The 17851-nt window shown below is 44.0% G+C and overlaps 1 protein-coding gene across 1 annotated transcript in view; it reads right to left on the reverse strand.

Moving 5' to 3' along the window:
- LOC308318225 (copine-4-like) overlaps positions 1-15059 on the reverse strand; it is a gene marked incomplete at both ends in the record, with an annotated part of 236256 nt that extends 221197 nt beyond the window's left edge. The window contains one exon of the mRNA XM_080767684.1: positions 14889-15059. Coding sequence (XP_080623810.1) covers positions 14889-15059 — 171 coding nt within the window. The remainder of the gene's footprint in view (positions 1-14888) is intronic.
- Positions 15060-17851: the final 2792 nt, after the last annotated feature.

Raw genomic sequence — 17851 nt, forward strand, 5'->3', positions numbered from 1 at the left:
ACCATTTATTGATGGGACAGATAAAAGAACAGAAAGAGATAAAAATCAACTTCTTTCATTAAGACCAGTGGGTGTTACAGTTAGTAATTTTTTAATCCATCTGTGCTCCATGAGTTTCCGCTGTCCACTGGTCCATCGGACTCCACATTCCAGACCTGAAATGATGAGGTTAGCGATAGAATGGGATTGAAAGTGTGTGTATAGGGTTGTGTTTATGTCTGCTCGTTTGATGTGATATAAGTGTTGTTTGAGTCGTGTTTCTAGTGTGTGTCCGGTTTCTCCTATGTAGTGTTTATGACATTGTGTGCAGGTGATGATGTAGACTATGTTGGGTGTGGTCAGAGACAGAGGGTCCGTAATGGGGGAGGAAGTGTGACTATGGGGGTTGTTGATGAATTTGCGGGGTTTGAAATGGAGTGTATGTGGCTGTGGGGGCTTGGGAGGTAAAGTGGAAAATTTGGAACGCACAAGGAGGTCTCCCAGGTTCTTGTTCCTTCTAAGTGCTGAAATGACTTGATGTGCTTGTAATGGGGGGTAGGATTGTTGTGTAGTGGTGAAATTTTGTTTAAATTTGTGGTGAAGTGGTTGGAGTGTATGTGAAAATGTGGTTATGAATGGGAGTAATGTTTTAATTGTAGAGGAGCCGATGGCCTGGATGGTGAGAGAAGAAGAGTTGGAGGAGGGAAGACATAGAGGAGAGGGTAATGTGTGGGCCCCGTCCAGGTCCGTCCCTGTCCCTGCGCTAGAGAGGGGCCTCTGATCCGGGTGCATGCTCTGAGGTGGCTGGGGAAGAAAGCTGGGATTGAGGTTAGGGTTAGAATTGGGGATGAGAGGGTTAGGGGTAGGAGGCAGAGTGTTGGTGGAGAGTGACTGGGTGGGGGAGAGAGAGGCCAGGGCATTGCTCCTGATGGTACGTAAAAGTCTTTTACTATAACCTCTCCTTCGGAGGACTGTAAAGAGTGTGTGTGTGGCCTGATTGAAGTGTTCCCTATTGGATGAAATCCTGAAAAACCGAATGATTTGTGATTTGATGATGCCTGCAAAAGTGTGCTTTGGGTGGTAACTGTGTTTGTGGAGTAGTGCGTGTGTGTCTGTGTCCTTAAAATATATTTTTGTCAGTAGTCGTTTATGTGTCTGGTCTATTGTATGAAAAAATACGGTGGTGTCCAGGAAGTTAATCTCTGTTGGATGAATTATGTGTTTGATGGTTATGGAAGCATGGTGTGTGTTCAAGATCTGTAAAAAGTTATCAAACTGTTGTAAGGTGTGTGGCCAGAGCCCTATGATGTCATCTAAAAATCTGAAATACATGGTGGGTTGTAGTGGACACTTTGCCAAGGCCTCTCTCTCCCACTCACTCATGTAAATGTTGGCATAAGCGGGTGCAAATTTCTTGCCCATAGCTGTGCCCTCTATCTGTAAATAGTGTTTGTTATTAAATGTGAAATCATTGCAATTGAGACTAAGTTCTAATAGTTGTAAAATGGCATTGTCTGGTCTAGTGTTGTCCGGGTGTGTCTGGAAGAGGTTTCTAACTGCCTGTAAACCAGTGGCTGTATGTATGTTAGTGTAAAGGCTATCAATGTCTATGGTGAAAATGTATGTGTGTGGTGGCACAGCTATGGGCTTGATTTTTTCCAGGAAATCATATGTGTCTCTTAAATAACTGGCGTGTATGGTGGAGAGGGGGTTGAGGAAGTGGTCTATATATTGTGCTATGTGGTAGGACTCACTGCTGCAGTCTGATACTATGGGTCTGCCGGGAGGCACCTCGAAGGGAATAGTCCAAGTCTGAGGATCCTTGTGGATCTTGGGTAGTAGATAGAAAATCCTAGGTCTGGGGTTATCGGGTCCATAGAGGAAGTCGCGTTGTTTGGAGGTGATGTAGTTTTGGTGATAAAGTGTTGTAATGATTTGTCTGAGTTTGATCTGAGTCTGTGGTTGTATGCTGGCTGCTATGTGAGTGTAATATCTAGTGTTGGATAGTTGTCTGTTGGCTTCATATGTGTATTGGAAATTATCTAAAATGACTATTTTTGAACCTTTATCAGCTGGTTTAATAACTATTTGTGTGTTGTTCCGCAGTGTTGTGATGCTGTTCCGTTCGTCTGTGGTCAGGTTGTCCGGTCTGTCTGGTGATGGGTGGTACTGATTAAGTGTATGGTTATCTAGCTGTATGAGGTCTCGTATCCTGCCGTCCACCTGGGAGAGTTTAGGCTCCCAGGTGGAGGGCAGGACAAAGGGTGTAGGTCCGTCTGTCTGTGTGTTTTGGAAGTAGTCTATTAATTTAAGTCTCCTATGGTATCTATGTGTGTCCTTACGAAGTGCCTCCCAATCCGTCCCTGTGGGTCGAGGAATGTAGGCGAGACCCCTCTCCAGCAACTGGGCCTCTGCGGCCGTGAGACGGACGGACCTGGACAGGTTCAACACATTGGAGTGGGGGTCAGGTGCTGGTCGGAGGGACTGAATGGCTGTTGGACGTTGAGAGGAAGAGGGGGGAAGAATGGTGGTGGGCGGTGTGGGGGAGGGGGGAGGAGAGGGAGGAGGAGGAGGAGGAGGAGGAGGAGGAGGAGGGGAGCCTGTTGGGAACAAGGTAGGTACCAGAGGAAGAGGAGAGATAGGGCAGGAATCCAGGCTGCGGCTCCTGTTTAGGGAAAATTTAAATGTGTGCACCAATGGTTAAATATTGTGACTGCTGTGGTGTGTGTCCAGTGTATGTTGTCGGGTTTTGTGTGAAACTGGTCAGGGTCAACTGGTGGGATGTATGGGAAATGTGTTGTGATGTACTGGTTCATGAGTGTGAGGTTCTGAGTTCTGAGTTCTGAGCACTAGTAGGCCATTTATGGTCTACTTGTGTGCAACAAGCAAGTATGGCACTCGACAGAGTGCAGTTCTAGTTGTCAATGTGTTTACGAAACCGCTGCAGTTCGTTTGAGCCATGTGTATCGACGCGAGGGCGGATGTGTCGCCGGAAGTCACTGCCACTCAAAGTCACTACACTGGCCAATCACTGCGGGGCTTTTCCCGGCACTTGTCAGACCCGAACGTCCGCTTTGTGACGCACGTGGAAGCTTCTGTGAAGCGTCTATAGCCTCGCGTTGCCAGACTGTTACCTCTCGCAATAGTTGTCTGGCGGAAGCGTGAGGTCAGTCCGTCGCTCTCATCGATAACCAATTATACCCTGGCATTGGTACATATATTCATCACGTCATATGCTCATATGTCTATATATGTGTATATGTATATATGTATGTATATGTAATTTCTGAGTGATTAGAGTGGTATAATGTGGTTAATGTGGTTTGATGCGTATGTCCCTGACACTGAAACATATCATCATTACGTCACCATCGTAAACCAATTATACCCTGGCATTGGTACATAATCTTCATCACGTCATGGGACATCCGCGGAAAACATACCTGCACGGTCTGAGGGGAGTGTATAGGGCACAGTATTACGTTTGATAATTGACACTGGGTGGAAAAAAATTGGTTACACAGTTGTGGGATAGACATTTGAAAAAGAACTGTTGTCTGACTACGTGAGACTATATAGTGGCGCACCGACGCGGACGCCTGCCCTCACTTTTGCACATACGCCCCATAGAGCCAAAGGCGGCGTCTACCTTTCTATGTCTATGGGTGGGCAGGACCCTCAAACAGGAATAAGAAATACCCAAAATGATTCCCTGTGATCAACGGCATCATCATTTAGGGCCTGTACCCACTAAATGCCTTAATGCGGCCTATGCATCCGACACTTTTCTTTAATCCATTTAGGCCTGACATCGAAAAAAATAAAATCTAAATCATGACAGTTTTCTGAAATACTATGTGTCTATATCAGTGGTGCTGAATATTTCACGCCAAGGACCCCCGGAATAATCTGTAAGTCATTCTTGGAATAGTTTGTTTGGTATATATCCGTCTTTTATTCCAACTCGTAAGCGACTGGTGAGACTAAGAACAAACAAAATGTCATATAGGGAGGGACTAGTGGAGAAGAGAGAGAGAGAGAGAAATATCGAACAAAAGTGTGATCCCGTCTTTGGACGACGCTGCCTTACAATCAGATGGAGATGATTGATTTACAAACAAGCTCCTGGCTCAGCGATGCAATGTGCTAAAGCACTGCGGAGCCTTCTGGGTGTCATATTCGCTCAGACGAGTTCAGCACAGCCAAAGAGACTCAACATTCTATGTGTGCGCTGCTCATAATATTTCCCTTCAGACTCTATACGTGTGACTCATACGTTCTTTCTTTTCATCATTTGTTTTCCCACAAACTGATACACGACTCACATAGATAACATCATCTTCTTCTATATGACAGGAATTCTACCCCTTGGATGATATTTGCAAAACCTCCCTTAATGACATTTCAGCATAATCTACTCCCATTATATTCCACAACTGTGGGCCCCAAACTATAAGAAAAACCCACCCGTGTCTCCTTGTGGATAAGATGTGTGAGCCGTTCTAGTGGGAGCAGTTGCAGAACATTACGGAGGCAATAACTCAGTGTTTTACAATCCACAAAAGCAATAAAGAACATGAGAGCAGGAGAGGGATGGATCGACGCGTAAACACCCTGAGAACTGCCTGCAAATTAAGCAATTCAGGGCGGGAACCCCTTTTGGTGTTATGTTGTGCTTTAGCTGTTGAAAAATAGCAGATCTACAAGCTCATAGTGCCGCGCTACGAGCTTATAGATCTGCTATTGTAGAAAAAATGTGAAAATGTGGCGCAAATCTTTGAACATGTTCTTTCAAACGTACGTTTTTAACTCAAATCTTTGCTTCTGAGGAACAACCTTTTTATCAGATGGGGGTCGGTGGCCAAATACATATAATCTTTGAGGACCTTGACATGAAATAGTTTGAGAACGACTGACATAGAAACATGTATTTCAGAGAACTTCGTCAGGATTTTGAAGACATTTGTTGAAATTTCAACGTCAGGCCTAATTGGATTATAGTGACCGACGATGGGAGAAAGACGACAGCTTTCACATTTAGCACTAAGAGCTTTTGTTGCTGCATTTAACACCCGGTTTCCTTTCTAGAATGTTGTTAATGAACGGCTCATTTGAATAAATGGCTGTAATTCCTGTCCCTGCAGTTTCCGAATTATTGGCTTATGGCTTATTATGGGCTTATGGACCATCGAGGACGATCGAGCAAATTCTGCCGTTTTTTTAATCAACATTCCGTCAATTTGCTTTGTTACTGTCCACATGCGTATAGCCCCACAGTCGCATACAGTATGAATAAAAGTGAAGTTTGATTGATTCACTGAACTGGTGTTATTTTCATAGCACCACAGGCCTTACACGCAGCTATTTCAGCACCAGGAGCTGTCCACATACTAGGTACTGTTTCAGTATGAGGGGATCAGAACCGGGAGCTGTCCACAGACTAGCTACTGTTCCACTATGAGTGTATCAGCAACGGCAGCTGTCCATAATCCTATAGCTATTGATCCACTATAAGGGGCTCAGCACCAGGAGCAGTGCAAGTGTCTTTCCTATTGATCCACAGTGGATCAGAGTGTCTGAGCTGAAGCCTCCACGGTCATTCATGACTGGATGCGCCTGTCGTTCACTCTCGACATGGATAGAAGTGTCTGAAGAAGAATTATTCAGGTAGCCACGTTTTTCCCCACCACTGGGTACTACTGGGGCTCCTTGTTTTTGTGTGCTTCGCTTCCTTCAGGCCGTGTTGCCATGTCTGCTTATTTATAAGCAACCTTTGACTTGTTTTTTTTTTCTGTAAAGTCACTTGCAAATAAATTATTATCTACACAAAGCATCAGTTAATTGCAGTTCAAGTAAAGAACAGCAGTTATTTGGCACTTCAAAAGCTCCTTTGAAACCTGCTTACAAAAACACTTAATTTCAAACGCTTCATTCCTTGGTTCCTGTCCAATAGTTTTTGTATATTTTATATGAAGGGAGAAAAAAAAGGTGTCAAACATATTATCCTTAATTGGAGAGTTTTAGAGAGAACCATCTGAAAGTGTGACTGCGACACAAGGACGAACATTAAGTTGAATATTACATTTGACGGCGTGAGAGTTAATCAAAAGTTAAATGCACTCAGATGGAGAGAGCTTAGAGCTAAGGCTCCCTGGGATCATATGATGTATTGTTATACTATTGCCATGGCGCTGCTGTGAATAAATCAACCTGGTGACAAACTGTAATTGAATACGGCCATGCCAAATGCCTTAGTCAAAGTTCAAGCTTTGATAATCTAATCCTCACAGGACACCACTAGTACATCCAATTAGATTATGTACATGCAACTGGATTACACAAAAAGAAAAAAACGTGACTGCAGTGGCATGGAATAGCAATTCACCCTTTGTCAAGTCCCGCCCGTGGTTGTGCCCCTCTTCGCACCCATTGGTTGCCGTTTCGTGGTTGGACAAAAATCCTCTCTCTCCATCCACTATAGACTATACCATTGAAATAACATGTTTTTCAGTTGCTTTGTATTGATATTCTGTGCGTTCAATTCTCATTTTAAACGTGGTGTCAGTAAAAAAGGAACATCACGGGTGCAGCAGCAGCAGCATGTTTGTTTTGAGTTTTTTCCCAAAAAATATGTTTTAGCAAATTCAACATAAACAAGGCGGAACAAGGCAGAAAGAGCCTGCTTGGTCGGTCAGCCAGGGACCAATCAGAAGGCGTACACACAGGGGTCGCCAACATGTCCGTACACCAGTGTTGATTTCGTCAACTAAAATCAAGGCGACAAAATGTCCGTCGACTACCTTTTTTTGACAAACGAAGCTTTGAGGACTGAAACTAAGACTAAATGTATTGACAATTTCGTTAAAAACTAGACTAACATGTTAGGAAGGAACTAGTGGACAAGAGATCCAGTATCCAGTACAGAGTATAGGCTATACGTCATTTTACACTTGGTTGCGTGCTGAAAAGCTCACAACAATTGTAAAATCAGTCATTATGACGGCATCAATGCCTGCCAAAATGCATTTTAGTCGACTAAATCACCTGTAGATTTAGTCGACTAAAGTCTTATGGCATTTAAGACTAAAACTAGACTAACAATAAAGAATTCCGGGGTGACTATAAAATGTGACTAAATTGGTCTGGCTTGGCTCAGGGAAGAGGACGCCCCTGCCATGCATATAAGTCTTCCATGGCACTGTTGGAGGTGCGACAAAGAAAGCAGGAAGACCATCCTTCTGTATGAAATAATGAAAACTATTCAAGAGACTAGGATTAAAACTAAACTAGAAATCTGCTGCCAAAAACAACACTGTTTTTCACACCACTATAATGTTCTTATTTTGATCAAGACCCACTTACTGAATGAATTCATCTTTATTTATTATTGGCTTGTCGTTAAGACCCATCCCTTACGGGATTATTATTAAGACACCAAAAACACAAATAAACAATATCACGTTCACTTCCCCACACAGAAGCTATAAACAAAGTATTTGATGAAAACAAAAACGGAACAGAAAGAAACCAGTAAGACGCCGTATAGGCGAGACTCGAGAGTGACACTCTCCCGGAATAATGTCACTTCATTATGTCAGCACTGTCATAGAAGTTTCATTTTAAATTGTCTCATATAAGCAGGGGGGTACATTATTATGTTTGGCTAGTATTCAAAGGAGCACCGGGTATACGTATCCTGCCACAATGTCATGCTGCTTTCACACGGGCAGATGCAAAAGAGACAAAGATGCAATGTTGCACAGTGTATTTGTAGTCGTTATAAGCAGCAGGAGGATCCCACTATAGCAGCATGTGAAAAAACATACAAATTAAATAAAAAATACATCACATTTTTACGTTTTCTTTGTCCGTACATGTCCCAAGCTTTCTCTATATATTCTACTAATGCAAAATATCTTATGTTCGAAAATCCATCTCAGTCCAATGCATGGCTTGTGAAGTTTATGTCATTTTGGCAGCCATGTATGGACTTTTGTATTTAGAGCACTTGTGACGTCAGTCGTTTGCCAGCCATGAAGTCTATAGACTTTCTTGCGTGTGGCGATGACCTTAGATGACAATGCTGGCTTCCCCCATATCTTCCATGCCGTGGCCGTTCATGCCGCACGTTCCATGCTTCGCATGCGACCATACTGAAACAAGAAATGTCGACCATCTGAAAAGTGTTAATTAATGTATGCGGTTAATACTTGGTCTGGACTAGTTTTGAAGAAATTATTTCATCATTGGGGCGTGGCATGGAGCTGGTGATCAGTCTGTGGCACTGTTGATGTGTGTTATGGAAGCCCAGGTTTGCTTTGATAACAGCCGTAAATGAATTTGTATTGTTCAGTCTCATGTCTCACACCGTCCTCTTGACAATACAAACCTAGATTCTCTGTGGGGTTTCAGGTCAGGCCAGTTGGCTGGTCAGTTAAGCACAGTAATACCATGTTACTGGTAGTTTTGGCTCTGTGGGCAGTTGCCAAATCGAGCTGGAAAGGAAAATGAGCATCTCCATGAAGCTTGTCAACATACTGAAGCACAATCTACTCTAAAAAGGATGGCTGTGTTGAAACCATTGTTAACAGTGGACCAACACCATGCAGATAACATGGCCTAAAACAGCACTGTGTTTTGTCATGTCCAGAGTCTCAACACAACCATCTATTATGATTTTTTACAGCACTGTGTGCCTCCGTACTTTGACAAGCTTTATGTTGATGCTGATTTTCCTTTTCCAGCAGCACTTGGCCCCTGCGCACAGAGCCAAAACTACACAGTGATGATTTAGGCCATGTTATGTGCATGGTGTTGGTCCACTGAAAAGTAAACAATCTCGGTTGTATTGTCAAGAAGAAGGTGTGAGACATAAGACTGAACAATGCAAATTAATTTACGGCTGTTATCAAAGCAAACCTGGGCTTCCATATAACACCTCAACAATGCCACAGGCTGATCACCTCCATGCCACGCCCCATTGATGAAATAATTTCTTCAAAAGTAGCCCAGACCAAGTATTAACTGCATTATACTTTTCAGATGGTCAACATTTCTCAGTTAAAAAAGAATGTTTTTATCGGTCTCGTAAAATATTCAAATTCATTGGGATAGGATTTTTTGATTTTTATGAGCTGTACGCCATAATCATCAAGATAAAAACAAATATGATTTAAAATACTTTATGCACAATGAATTGAGAATATATTAAAGTTTCACTTTTTGAAATATATACAGAAGAAGATGAACTTCAGTGAGATGTAGCTGTATACTATGAACTTAAATTGATTACCTCATCCACATGACGTCTTTTAAACATGTTTTTACATAAACATGTTTACATAAACACACATAGTTACGTCATCAGCCAATCACCTGATTGGCCAAGCACCGCCACCAACACAAGGAGGAAAGCTGCCAACTCGCCAGTGGCGTCGCTAAGTGTACGCTGAATATGCATAATGCGTATAGGGCAACACGTCACCAAGGGCAACACAATGAGCGAGGCAGCAAACCCCCTTTTTCTTTTTTTCACGTGTTCCTCCTGCAACGCTATACTTGCGTGCCTCCACTACACCACGCTGCTCTGCTCTGACACGGCTGTAGTTGCCCCTCCCTCTCTCTCCCGTTTCCACCGGTCTGATAGTAGCAGCAGTCCCGTGTGTACTGTCAACATTATTTAGTTTCGTAACAAAAGCGCATCCCCGTTACAAGAGAAGGAAATTAAATGAAGGAAACAGACTTTTAGAGAGGCTCCAGCACGATGCATCACTTGCAAAGTTGCAGGTATGTTGATGGGTTCATTATTTTAACATTAGGAAACGTGTGATTTGGACAAACAGGCTAGCATTGGTTTTGATTTGTGTCAAATGGAGTCTGTATGGCTGAAGACAAATGAAGACATGATGTCGGTGGGAGAGGAGTTATTGTGTGTTTTGGACAAACAGGGTGGTGTTGATTTGTGTCAGCTATTCGTGCAACCTCTTCCAGAGAGAGATAGAGACACTAAATCTCAGCTGGAGAAACGTGTTGTTTTCATGCATGCATCGCTGCCTTGCATGCTGTGTGCTACTATGCCAAGTGACTGACAAGTATTGAGTCTGTCACTCACTGTGGTTTCTAAGTACAGTAGGCCTATGTATAGCCCAGGGAGGTAGACATTGGTGATCTTGCATTATAGAAGGGTCGGTGTCAGGGAAAAAAACTATCCACATTTTGCAGATGTGCGAAGCACTCTCCGTGGGGGTAGAGGGTGGGGGGGCAACCAGAGGATAGTTGTGAGTAGGGCAACAAAAACATCAGCTACCGCCCTGCTACTCGCGCTCTGATTGGCCGAGCGACACACCGACGTACGTACGTACGCAGAGACCTGATTGGCAGAGGGTGTCACCGACATACGCAGCCGAAAACAGTACTTGCACACGCTCTGCTCGCGCGCCCAAGTAACCAGTGGAATCGGAAAGTGAAAGTGATGCCGCAAAGAAATGAGCAGGGACATTTGAAACTGGGGAAATCTCTTTTTTTAGGACGCCTCTCGAGCGTCTCCCTATAGGGAGGTCCTCAATGCGTGTCCCACAGGAAGGACTCAAGGAGACCCCCCGGGGCAGACCAATGATGAGTTTATGATGAGTCTCCAAAATCTGCCAGGAACGCCTCGGGATCCCCCCCCCCCAGAATGAAGTTACTAATGTTGCTGTGGAGAGGGAGGTCCGGAGCTCTCTGGTGGAGCTGTTGCCCCCGCGACCCGACTACGGATAAGCGGTCGAAGATAGAAGGATGGATGGATGGAGAGACAAGGAGACAGACCCCATGTCACTGATCACTGTCAGAATAAAAAGCTTTTAGTTTGATCGAACAGTCACAACTATTACTTTTAAAGCATGTGAAAGCATAATGCTGTTAAATGTCAGGCGGGATTACTGTAAGCGTAAAACCTTCTCCTGTCTGGTCTACCCCCTCCATAAACACCAGCTGGTCGGTCGGTGACAATTTGTGCACTGCTGCCTGCCAAATGGAAGGCGCACAAACAATACCCCCATTGGTCCTAGTGTTAGTCGACTGTCGACTGAGTGTGAACTGAGTGGTGCAACTCCCCTCTCTCTCTCTCTCTCTCTCTCTCTCTCTCTCTCTCTCATTAGCAGTACAGCACTATCTCTCTCTCTGTTTCTGTACAACAGCGCCCCTACTGGCACTAATAGTCATACTCGTGCTCATTAACACATAGGCGGACGACACATAGGCGGACACGGACATTGCTGTTCCTTGGAGTGGTTGCACCACTCAACAACACTGATTTGGAACAGCCCTGCGAGACGCAGTGGTCCCCAAGTGTTTTAGGCCAAGACCTAAAACGAGAACTTTTATGTCTCCTCGGGACCCAAACTAGCGACAATAGCGGATCTCTTACAAGCTCTGCAACTCCGTTGAGAGCTTGTAGATCTTCTGTTTTCGGTTGACGATGGAATATAACAACCTTGTATATCGTAATATAGAGGACAAAATATAATAAATAAACCTCAAATCTCCAGATGTAAACATTTCACAGCAGTTCCTTCCATGTCTCACACATGCAAGAAGAATGATCCGCTTCCAAATATGCCCCATCCTGCAAGTATTGAATCCCAGCAACGGCAGCAGACAGTCCTTTAGTGTCCGTCTCCACTGCCTCAAGTGGCATGAACCCTGTGATTATTTTTAATTATCATTGCAGCTCAAATGACACGGTAACAATGCGTTAACGAGGGGAAGGTAATGAGGGTGGGTAATTGGTAGTGTCTGTATAATCAGAGCGTCAGGGTCAGGGTCCCTGGGACGACGGCCAGGAGCGTTTAGCGATGAGGTTGTGACATTGGTCCTCCACGTCAGAGTTCCTCAAAGTGAAAACCTTGTCTCCATGCAGTGTTGTTTTTGGCAGCAAAATTTTTATTTTAGTTTTAGTTCAGAGTCTCTTTAATAGTTTTCATGTAGCTTCAGTCACATTTCAGTCACCCGGAATGTTTTAGTGTTAGTTTCAGTCGACTTAAACTACAGTTGATTTAGTCGAACAAAATGTATTTAGGCGGGCATTGATGCCGTCGTAATGACTTTCCTTTCAACTTGCTGTAAATAGCTGATCTACAAGCTCACAACGCGTCGCAGCGAGAGAGAGAGAGAGAGAGAGAGAGAGAGAGAGAGAGAGAGAGAGAGGAACTGGGCCGGTACCCTGGGCGCGTTCCTGCAGGGTCTGGAAGTTCCCGGGGACCCACCCGGGGACCCCCACACGGAGTTGCACCACTTGGTTCACACACACAGGTGTGATTTTTCACTGACATTGAGCCGATCCACAATCCCACTTGGTAACACAGCGTAACTGGTCTTTGGCAGTAAGCGCCAGCGGTTTGTCATTGGTGGAGCTGTAACCATGTGACACTATACAGTAACGATATAAGTTACATGTCTCTCTACAGTCTACACCACGCCACAGAGCACAGCTCAACAACACAACCAATGTTGATTTCGTCGACTAAAACTAAGACGACAAATGTTTGTCGACTAGCTTTTTCCACTGATGAAAACTAAATGGAAACTCAGCTATGATGACTAAAACTGACACTAAATATACTGACACTTTCGTCGACAAATAAAAACTAGACTAAAATGTTAGGAAGGGACTAGTGGACAAGAGATCCAGTATGAGTCATTTTACACTGAAAATAGCAGATCTACCAGTAAGACGCGGGAAGCAAACGCAGCTGAGACCCTGCAGATCATGTCTGTCTGTCTGTCTGTCTGTGTGTCTGTCTCGCTGTTACTGTATATGTGGACCTGGCCCCTTTTGTGCCCATATATGGAGCTGAGTGATTCGTTTGTTGATGCAACACTTTTGTGCCCATATATGGAGCTGAGTGATTGTGTTGATGCAACACACTCCATATTTGGACGTATAGCGGGACAGACAGACAGACAGACAGACAGACAGACAGACAGACCGACACACACACAGACAGACAGACACACAGACAGGATCTGCTAGGTCTCATAGTAAGTGCTCACTACATTCGCAACAAGCTCGCAGCGCGAGTATAAAATCAGTCGTTGCGACGGCATCAAGGCATACGACTAAAAATACATTTTAGTCGACTAAATCACCTGTAGATTTAGTCGACTAAAATCTCATGACATTTAGTCGACTAAAACTAAAATTGAAATTTGCATTCCAAAAACAACACCAATACTGAGTCGCCACGACTCCTCAAACATCATAATCGTCATCATCATCATCACAATCACCTTTATCATTTGATTTGATGTATTACTTGTGCAAGCAGAGCGCTGCGCAAGTACAAAGCCAAAGAAACTGGTCAGATGACCAATGATATCCAATGAAATCGACAGGAACTGGAGCACACACAGCCCAGGAAAAGTGTGGAAAACAGGATGTTGGCCCGTCACAGGCACACCACTTCCTGTGGTGTGCCTGTGTTTTCATTCCCCCTATCAACACATTCTGAGTGGCCTTGCTGACAGATTCGGCGGCGCGTCAAAGAATCTGTTCTTGAGAGATCACACTTTGCGGGTGACTCTGACACGGAAAACAGCCTGCATGCATGCGCGTGTCAGTGGGGGAAATTAACTAAGTACTTTTACTTAAGTACTGTATTTAAGTACAATTTTGAGGTATTTGTACTTTACTTGAGTATTTCCAATTTCCAGTACTTTTACTTCTACTCCACTACGTCTCAGAGGCAAGATTTGTACTTTTACTCCACTACTAAAACTTTAGTTACTAGTTACTTTGGATATTTCAATTTTGATTAGAAAACATACATTATAACCACTTCGACCCTACACATTTCGGCAATTTGAAAATAGCCGACCTACAAGCTCACAATGCGTTGCAACGCGACGCGTTGTGAGCTTGTAGATCTGCTATTTTCAAAAGATTTTGTACACAGTTTGAAACTTGTGAAATTGGACATTCTGCAACATAAATACTTTTAGTAGGCTACTTTAAGTATATTTTGATGCCGATGCTTTTGTACTTTTGCTCAAGTAGTTTTTAAATTCCATACTTTTACTTTAAGTACATTTTCAATTCCGTACTTTTACTTGTAACAAAGTAGTTCTAAATTGCAGTATTGGTACTTTTACTTAAGTAAAACAATTGAGTACTTTTTCCACCACTGGCGCGTGTGTTGTTGCGGCAAACTTTGTGACGTTGGTTCTGCACGCACCTCTATGCACTGGCCGTGGAACTGCATCTTGAGGAGGACACAGGGGAGGACACAGGGGAGGACACACACAGACAGGGGAGGACACACACAGACAGGGGAGGACACACAGACAGGGGAGGACACACAGACAGGGGAGGACACACAAACAGGGGAGGACACACACAGACAGGGGAGGACACACACAGACAGGGGAGGACACACAAACAGGGGAGGACACACAGACAGGGGAGTACACACAGACTGGGGAGGACACACAAACAGGGGAGGACACACAAACAGGGGAGGACACACAGACAGTGGAGTACACACAGACAGGGGAGGACACACAGACAGGGGAGGACACACAGACAGGGGAGGACACACAGACAGGGGAGTACACACAGACAGGGGAGGACACACAAACAGGGGAGGACACACAGACAGGGGAGGACACACAGACAGGGGAGGACACAGGGGAGGACACACAGACAGGGGAGTACACACAGACAGGGGAGGACACACAGACAGGGGAGGACACAGGGGAGGACACACAAACAGGGGAGGACACACACAAACAGGGGAGGACACACAGACAGGGGAGGACACACAAACAGGGGACCACACACAAACAGGGGAGGACACACAAACAGGGGAGGACACACAAACAGGGGAGGGCACACAAACAAAGGCACGTTGTGACGTTGGTTCTGCACCCACCTCTATCCACTGGCCGTGGGACTGCATCTTGAGGAGGACACAGGGGTCGGGCTTGTTCAGGGCGTCGCGGTCGGACAGGCCCTTGCAGGTGACGCGCAGCTCCACCTTGGTGAGCCCGGGGCTGTTGAACAGACCCAGGGAGTTGGCCGCCGACTCGTAGATGTCACTCATGATGACTGGACGACGATGGACGGACGGACGATGGTGACGAGGCTCTGGGGGAAGAAGAAGAAGAAGGAGAAGAAGAAGAAGAAGAAGAAGAAGAAGGGGACAAACACGAACGTTACTATACGGTCAATGTCGGGGGTGGACCATGTGTTTGGTCCGACGTAGTAACAGTCCGACACCCTATACCCAAAAGACCCAAACCCCAAACATATAACCCCACAGGGAAGCCACAGGTTAGTTTTAATCTGCCACGGGTTAGCGGGTGAGTTTCAACCTGCCACAGGTCAGTTTGGACCTGCCACTGGTTAGCGGGTGAGTTTTAACCTGCCACTGGTTCGTTTTTAACCTGCCATGCATGTCGGGAGCCACGGGTTAGTTTTAACCTGCCACGGGATATTTTAAACCGGCCACGGGTCAGTTGTAACCGGCCACACCATGCCGGGAGCCACAGGTTAGTTTTAACCTGCCACAGGTTAGTTTTAACCGGCCACAGGTCAGTTGTAACCGGCCACACCATGCCGGGAGCCACAGGTTAATTTTAACATGCCACCCATGTCGGGAGCCACAGGTTAGTTTTAACCTGCCGCCCATGTCGGGAGACACAAGGCTGTCGGTCTAATGCCTGTCGGACTGTCATGTCGGGTGTCTGGAAAAAGCCCTCGGGTTCGAGATGTCATTCTGTTGCATGCTGTGAATAAAAATTGGGGCATTTTAAAAGTGAGTGAGTAGCGAGCCCTCTTCTTGCATTTGCATGATTCTGAGAGGATATGCATTATGTTTTTCTTTCTTTCTTTTTTCTTGTATGACTCAAAAGTATAGCGAAAGATTGCTGATCTACAACAGAGAACATGCATTGTGATGCATGTTCTATCTCTTTTCTTATTGAAGCATTGTGAACCTTCTTTGCAAATGCTTGATGACATATCATGAAAGTCTTTCTGTGGGGTACATAAATATTTAACCAATGAGCAAGGGCTTGTGAATGATTTATTCTATGTATTCTTTGGAACGCTGGCTGGTTCTCTCGTCCATTTCCTGGAGAGTAACAGTCTTGGACACATACAAGGTTTCCGACGACGATATGAAGGTGACCTCTCTCTCTCTCTCTCTCTCTCTCTCTATCTCTCTCTGCTTTATATGGAAATAACAGGGAAGAATCAGAATTGTTTATCCCATTTAGACCTGAATCATGACAGTTTTCTGGGGGAAAAAAACCCTATGTTTCTATCATGTGGTGCTCAAACTATTTCATGTCAAGGACCCCCAAAATTATATTCAATTGCCCGCTGACACTCATCTGAAACTATGTTGTTCCAGGGACCCCCCAGAAGCAAATATTTGAGTTTGCTTAGAAAGAACATATATTCAAAGTTTTGTGCCACATTTTGACGATAAAAAAAAATCGCACCCGTGTGAACTGAGTGGTGCAACTCCCCTATCTCTCTCTCTCTCTCTCTCTCTCTCTCTCTCTCTCATTAGCAGGCAATAGTACAGCTCTATCTCTCTCATGGTTTCTGCACAACATAGCACCCCTACTCCTACTGGTACAAATAGTCATACTCGTGCTCATACATAGGTGAACACATACTGTACATAGGTGAACAACACGGATATTTCTGTTCCTTGGAGTGGTTGCACCACTCAAAAGAATAAATAGCTAAAGTATAACAAAATCGAAAATAAAACAAAAAACGCCCAAAGGGTTTCCCGTCCTGAATGGGTTATTGCCATGTGTGTTCGCACAGAGGATCAGTAACTCATCTCGGAGAGGTTTGGTGCAACGATACACCGAAGAAACACAGTATAACATCTGAATTATTCACAAATATTGACTAAAAACAAAGATAACTCGCTTGAAACTACATGTGTGTATGTATACATTACACTATGTGCACTATATACACCGTAGAAGAGGCTATAGCATAGCAGTGTGTAGGTATAGATAGATAAATGAATAAATAAACAAATTCATATTAATAATTGAACATGTATAGAAACTTTACATGGAGGGAAGTGGTGTAGCGCGCTGTGCTCTTGTAATGGAGAGTACGTGGCGTAGTACATTTACTTAAGTACTGTACTTGAGTACATATTTGAGGTATTTATTTGTACTTTACTTGAGTATTTTCAATTTCCAGTACTTCCACTTCCACTACATCTCAGGTCCAAATATTGTAATATTCTTTTGCTCCACTACATTTATTTGACAGCTTTAGTTACCGTGGTTACTTTGTAGATTTTGAATGGATTATAATTACAAAACATACATTACCCCTTTCAGCCCTATTATACATTTTTGGCCATTTTGAAAATAGCCGATCTACAAGCTCACAATGCGTGGCGATGCGACAGCTTGTAGATTGGCTATTTTCAAATTGTGTTTATAAAAAAAAAGTGAAATGAGACATAAAGCATAATGACTACTTTCTACTTGTGGTACTTTAAAGGTAAATTTAGTGATTTCACTTCATTCAAATATCACTTCTTTGTTTTGTTTTGTTCTGAATTAGAAAGAAGAAGAAAAGGGCAGGTTATGACACTTTTTGTTTTGTTATTCTTCGTACTAATTATTTGATCGGCCCAAAACATTGTGTTTGTTCTCATGATTTGTCACAAGTCCAGTTGGCTTTGTCCGCAGCAGCGCAAACGTCTTTAAATAAATACCTTTTGAAAAGTCTATCCGGAAAATGAACACTTTTGCCAATATTAAATGTTTGTCAGGGACATACAAAATGAGATGACAATAATATTGTAATGACGGGTAGGGTTCGTCTACTCATACTAGGGTCCTATAC

This window comes from Protomyctophum bolini, assembly GCF_963924005.1.
Source record: "Protomyctophum bolini genome assembly, chromosome: 7".
NCBI classification, from domain to species: Eukaryota; Metazoa; Chordata; class Actinopteri; order Myctophiformes; family Myctophidae; genus Protomyctophum; species Protomyctophum bolini.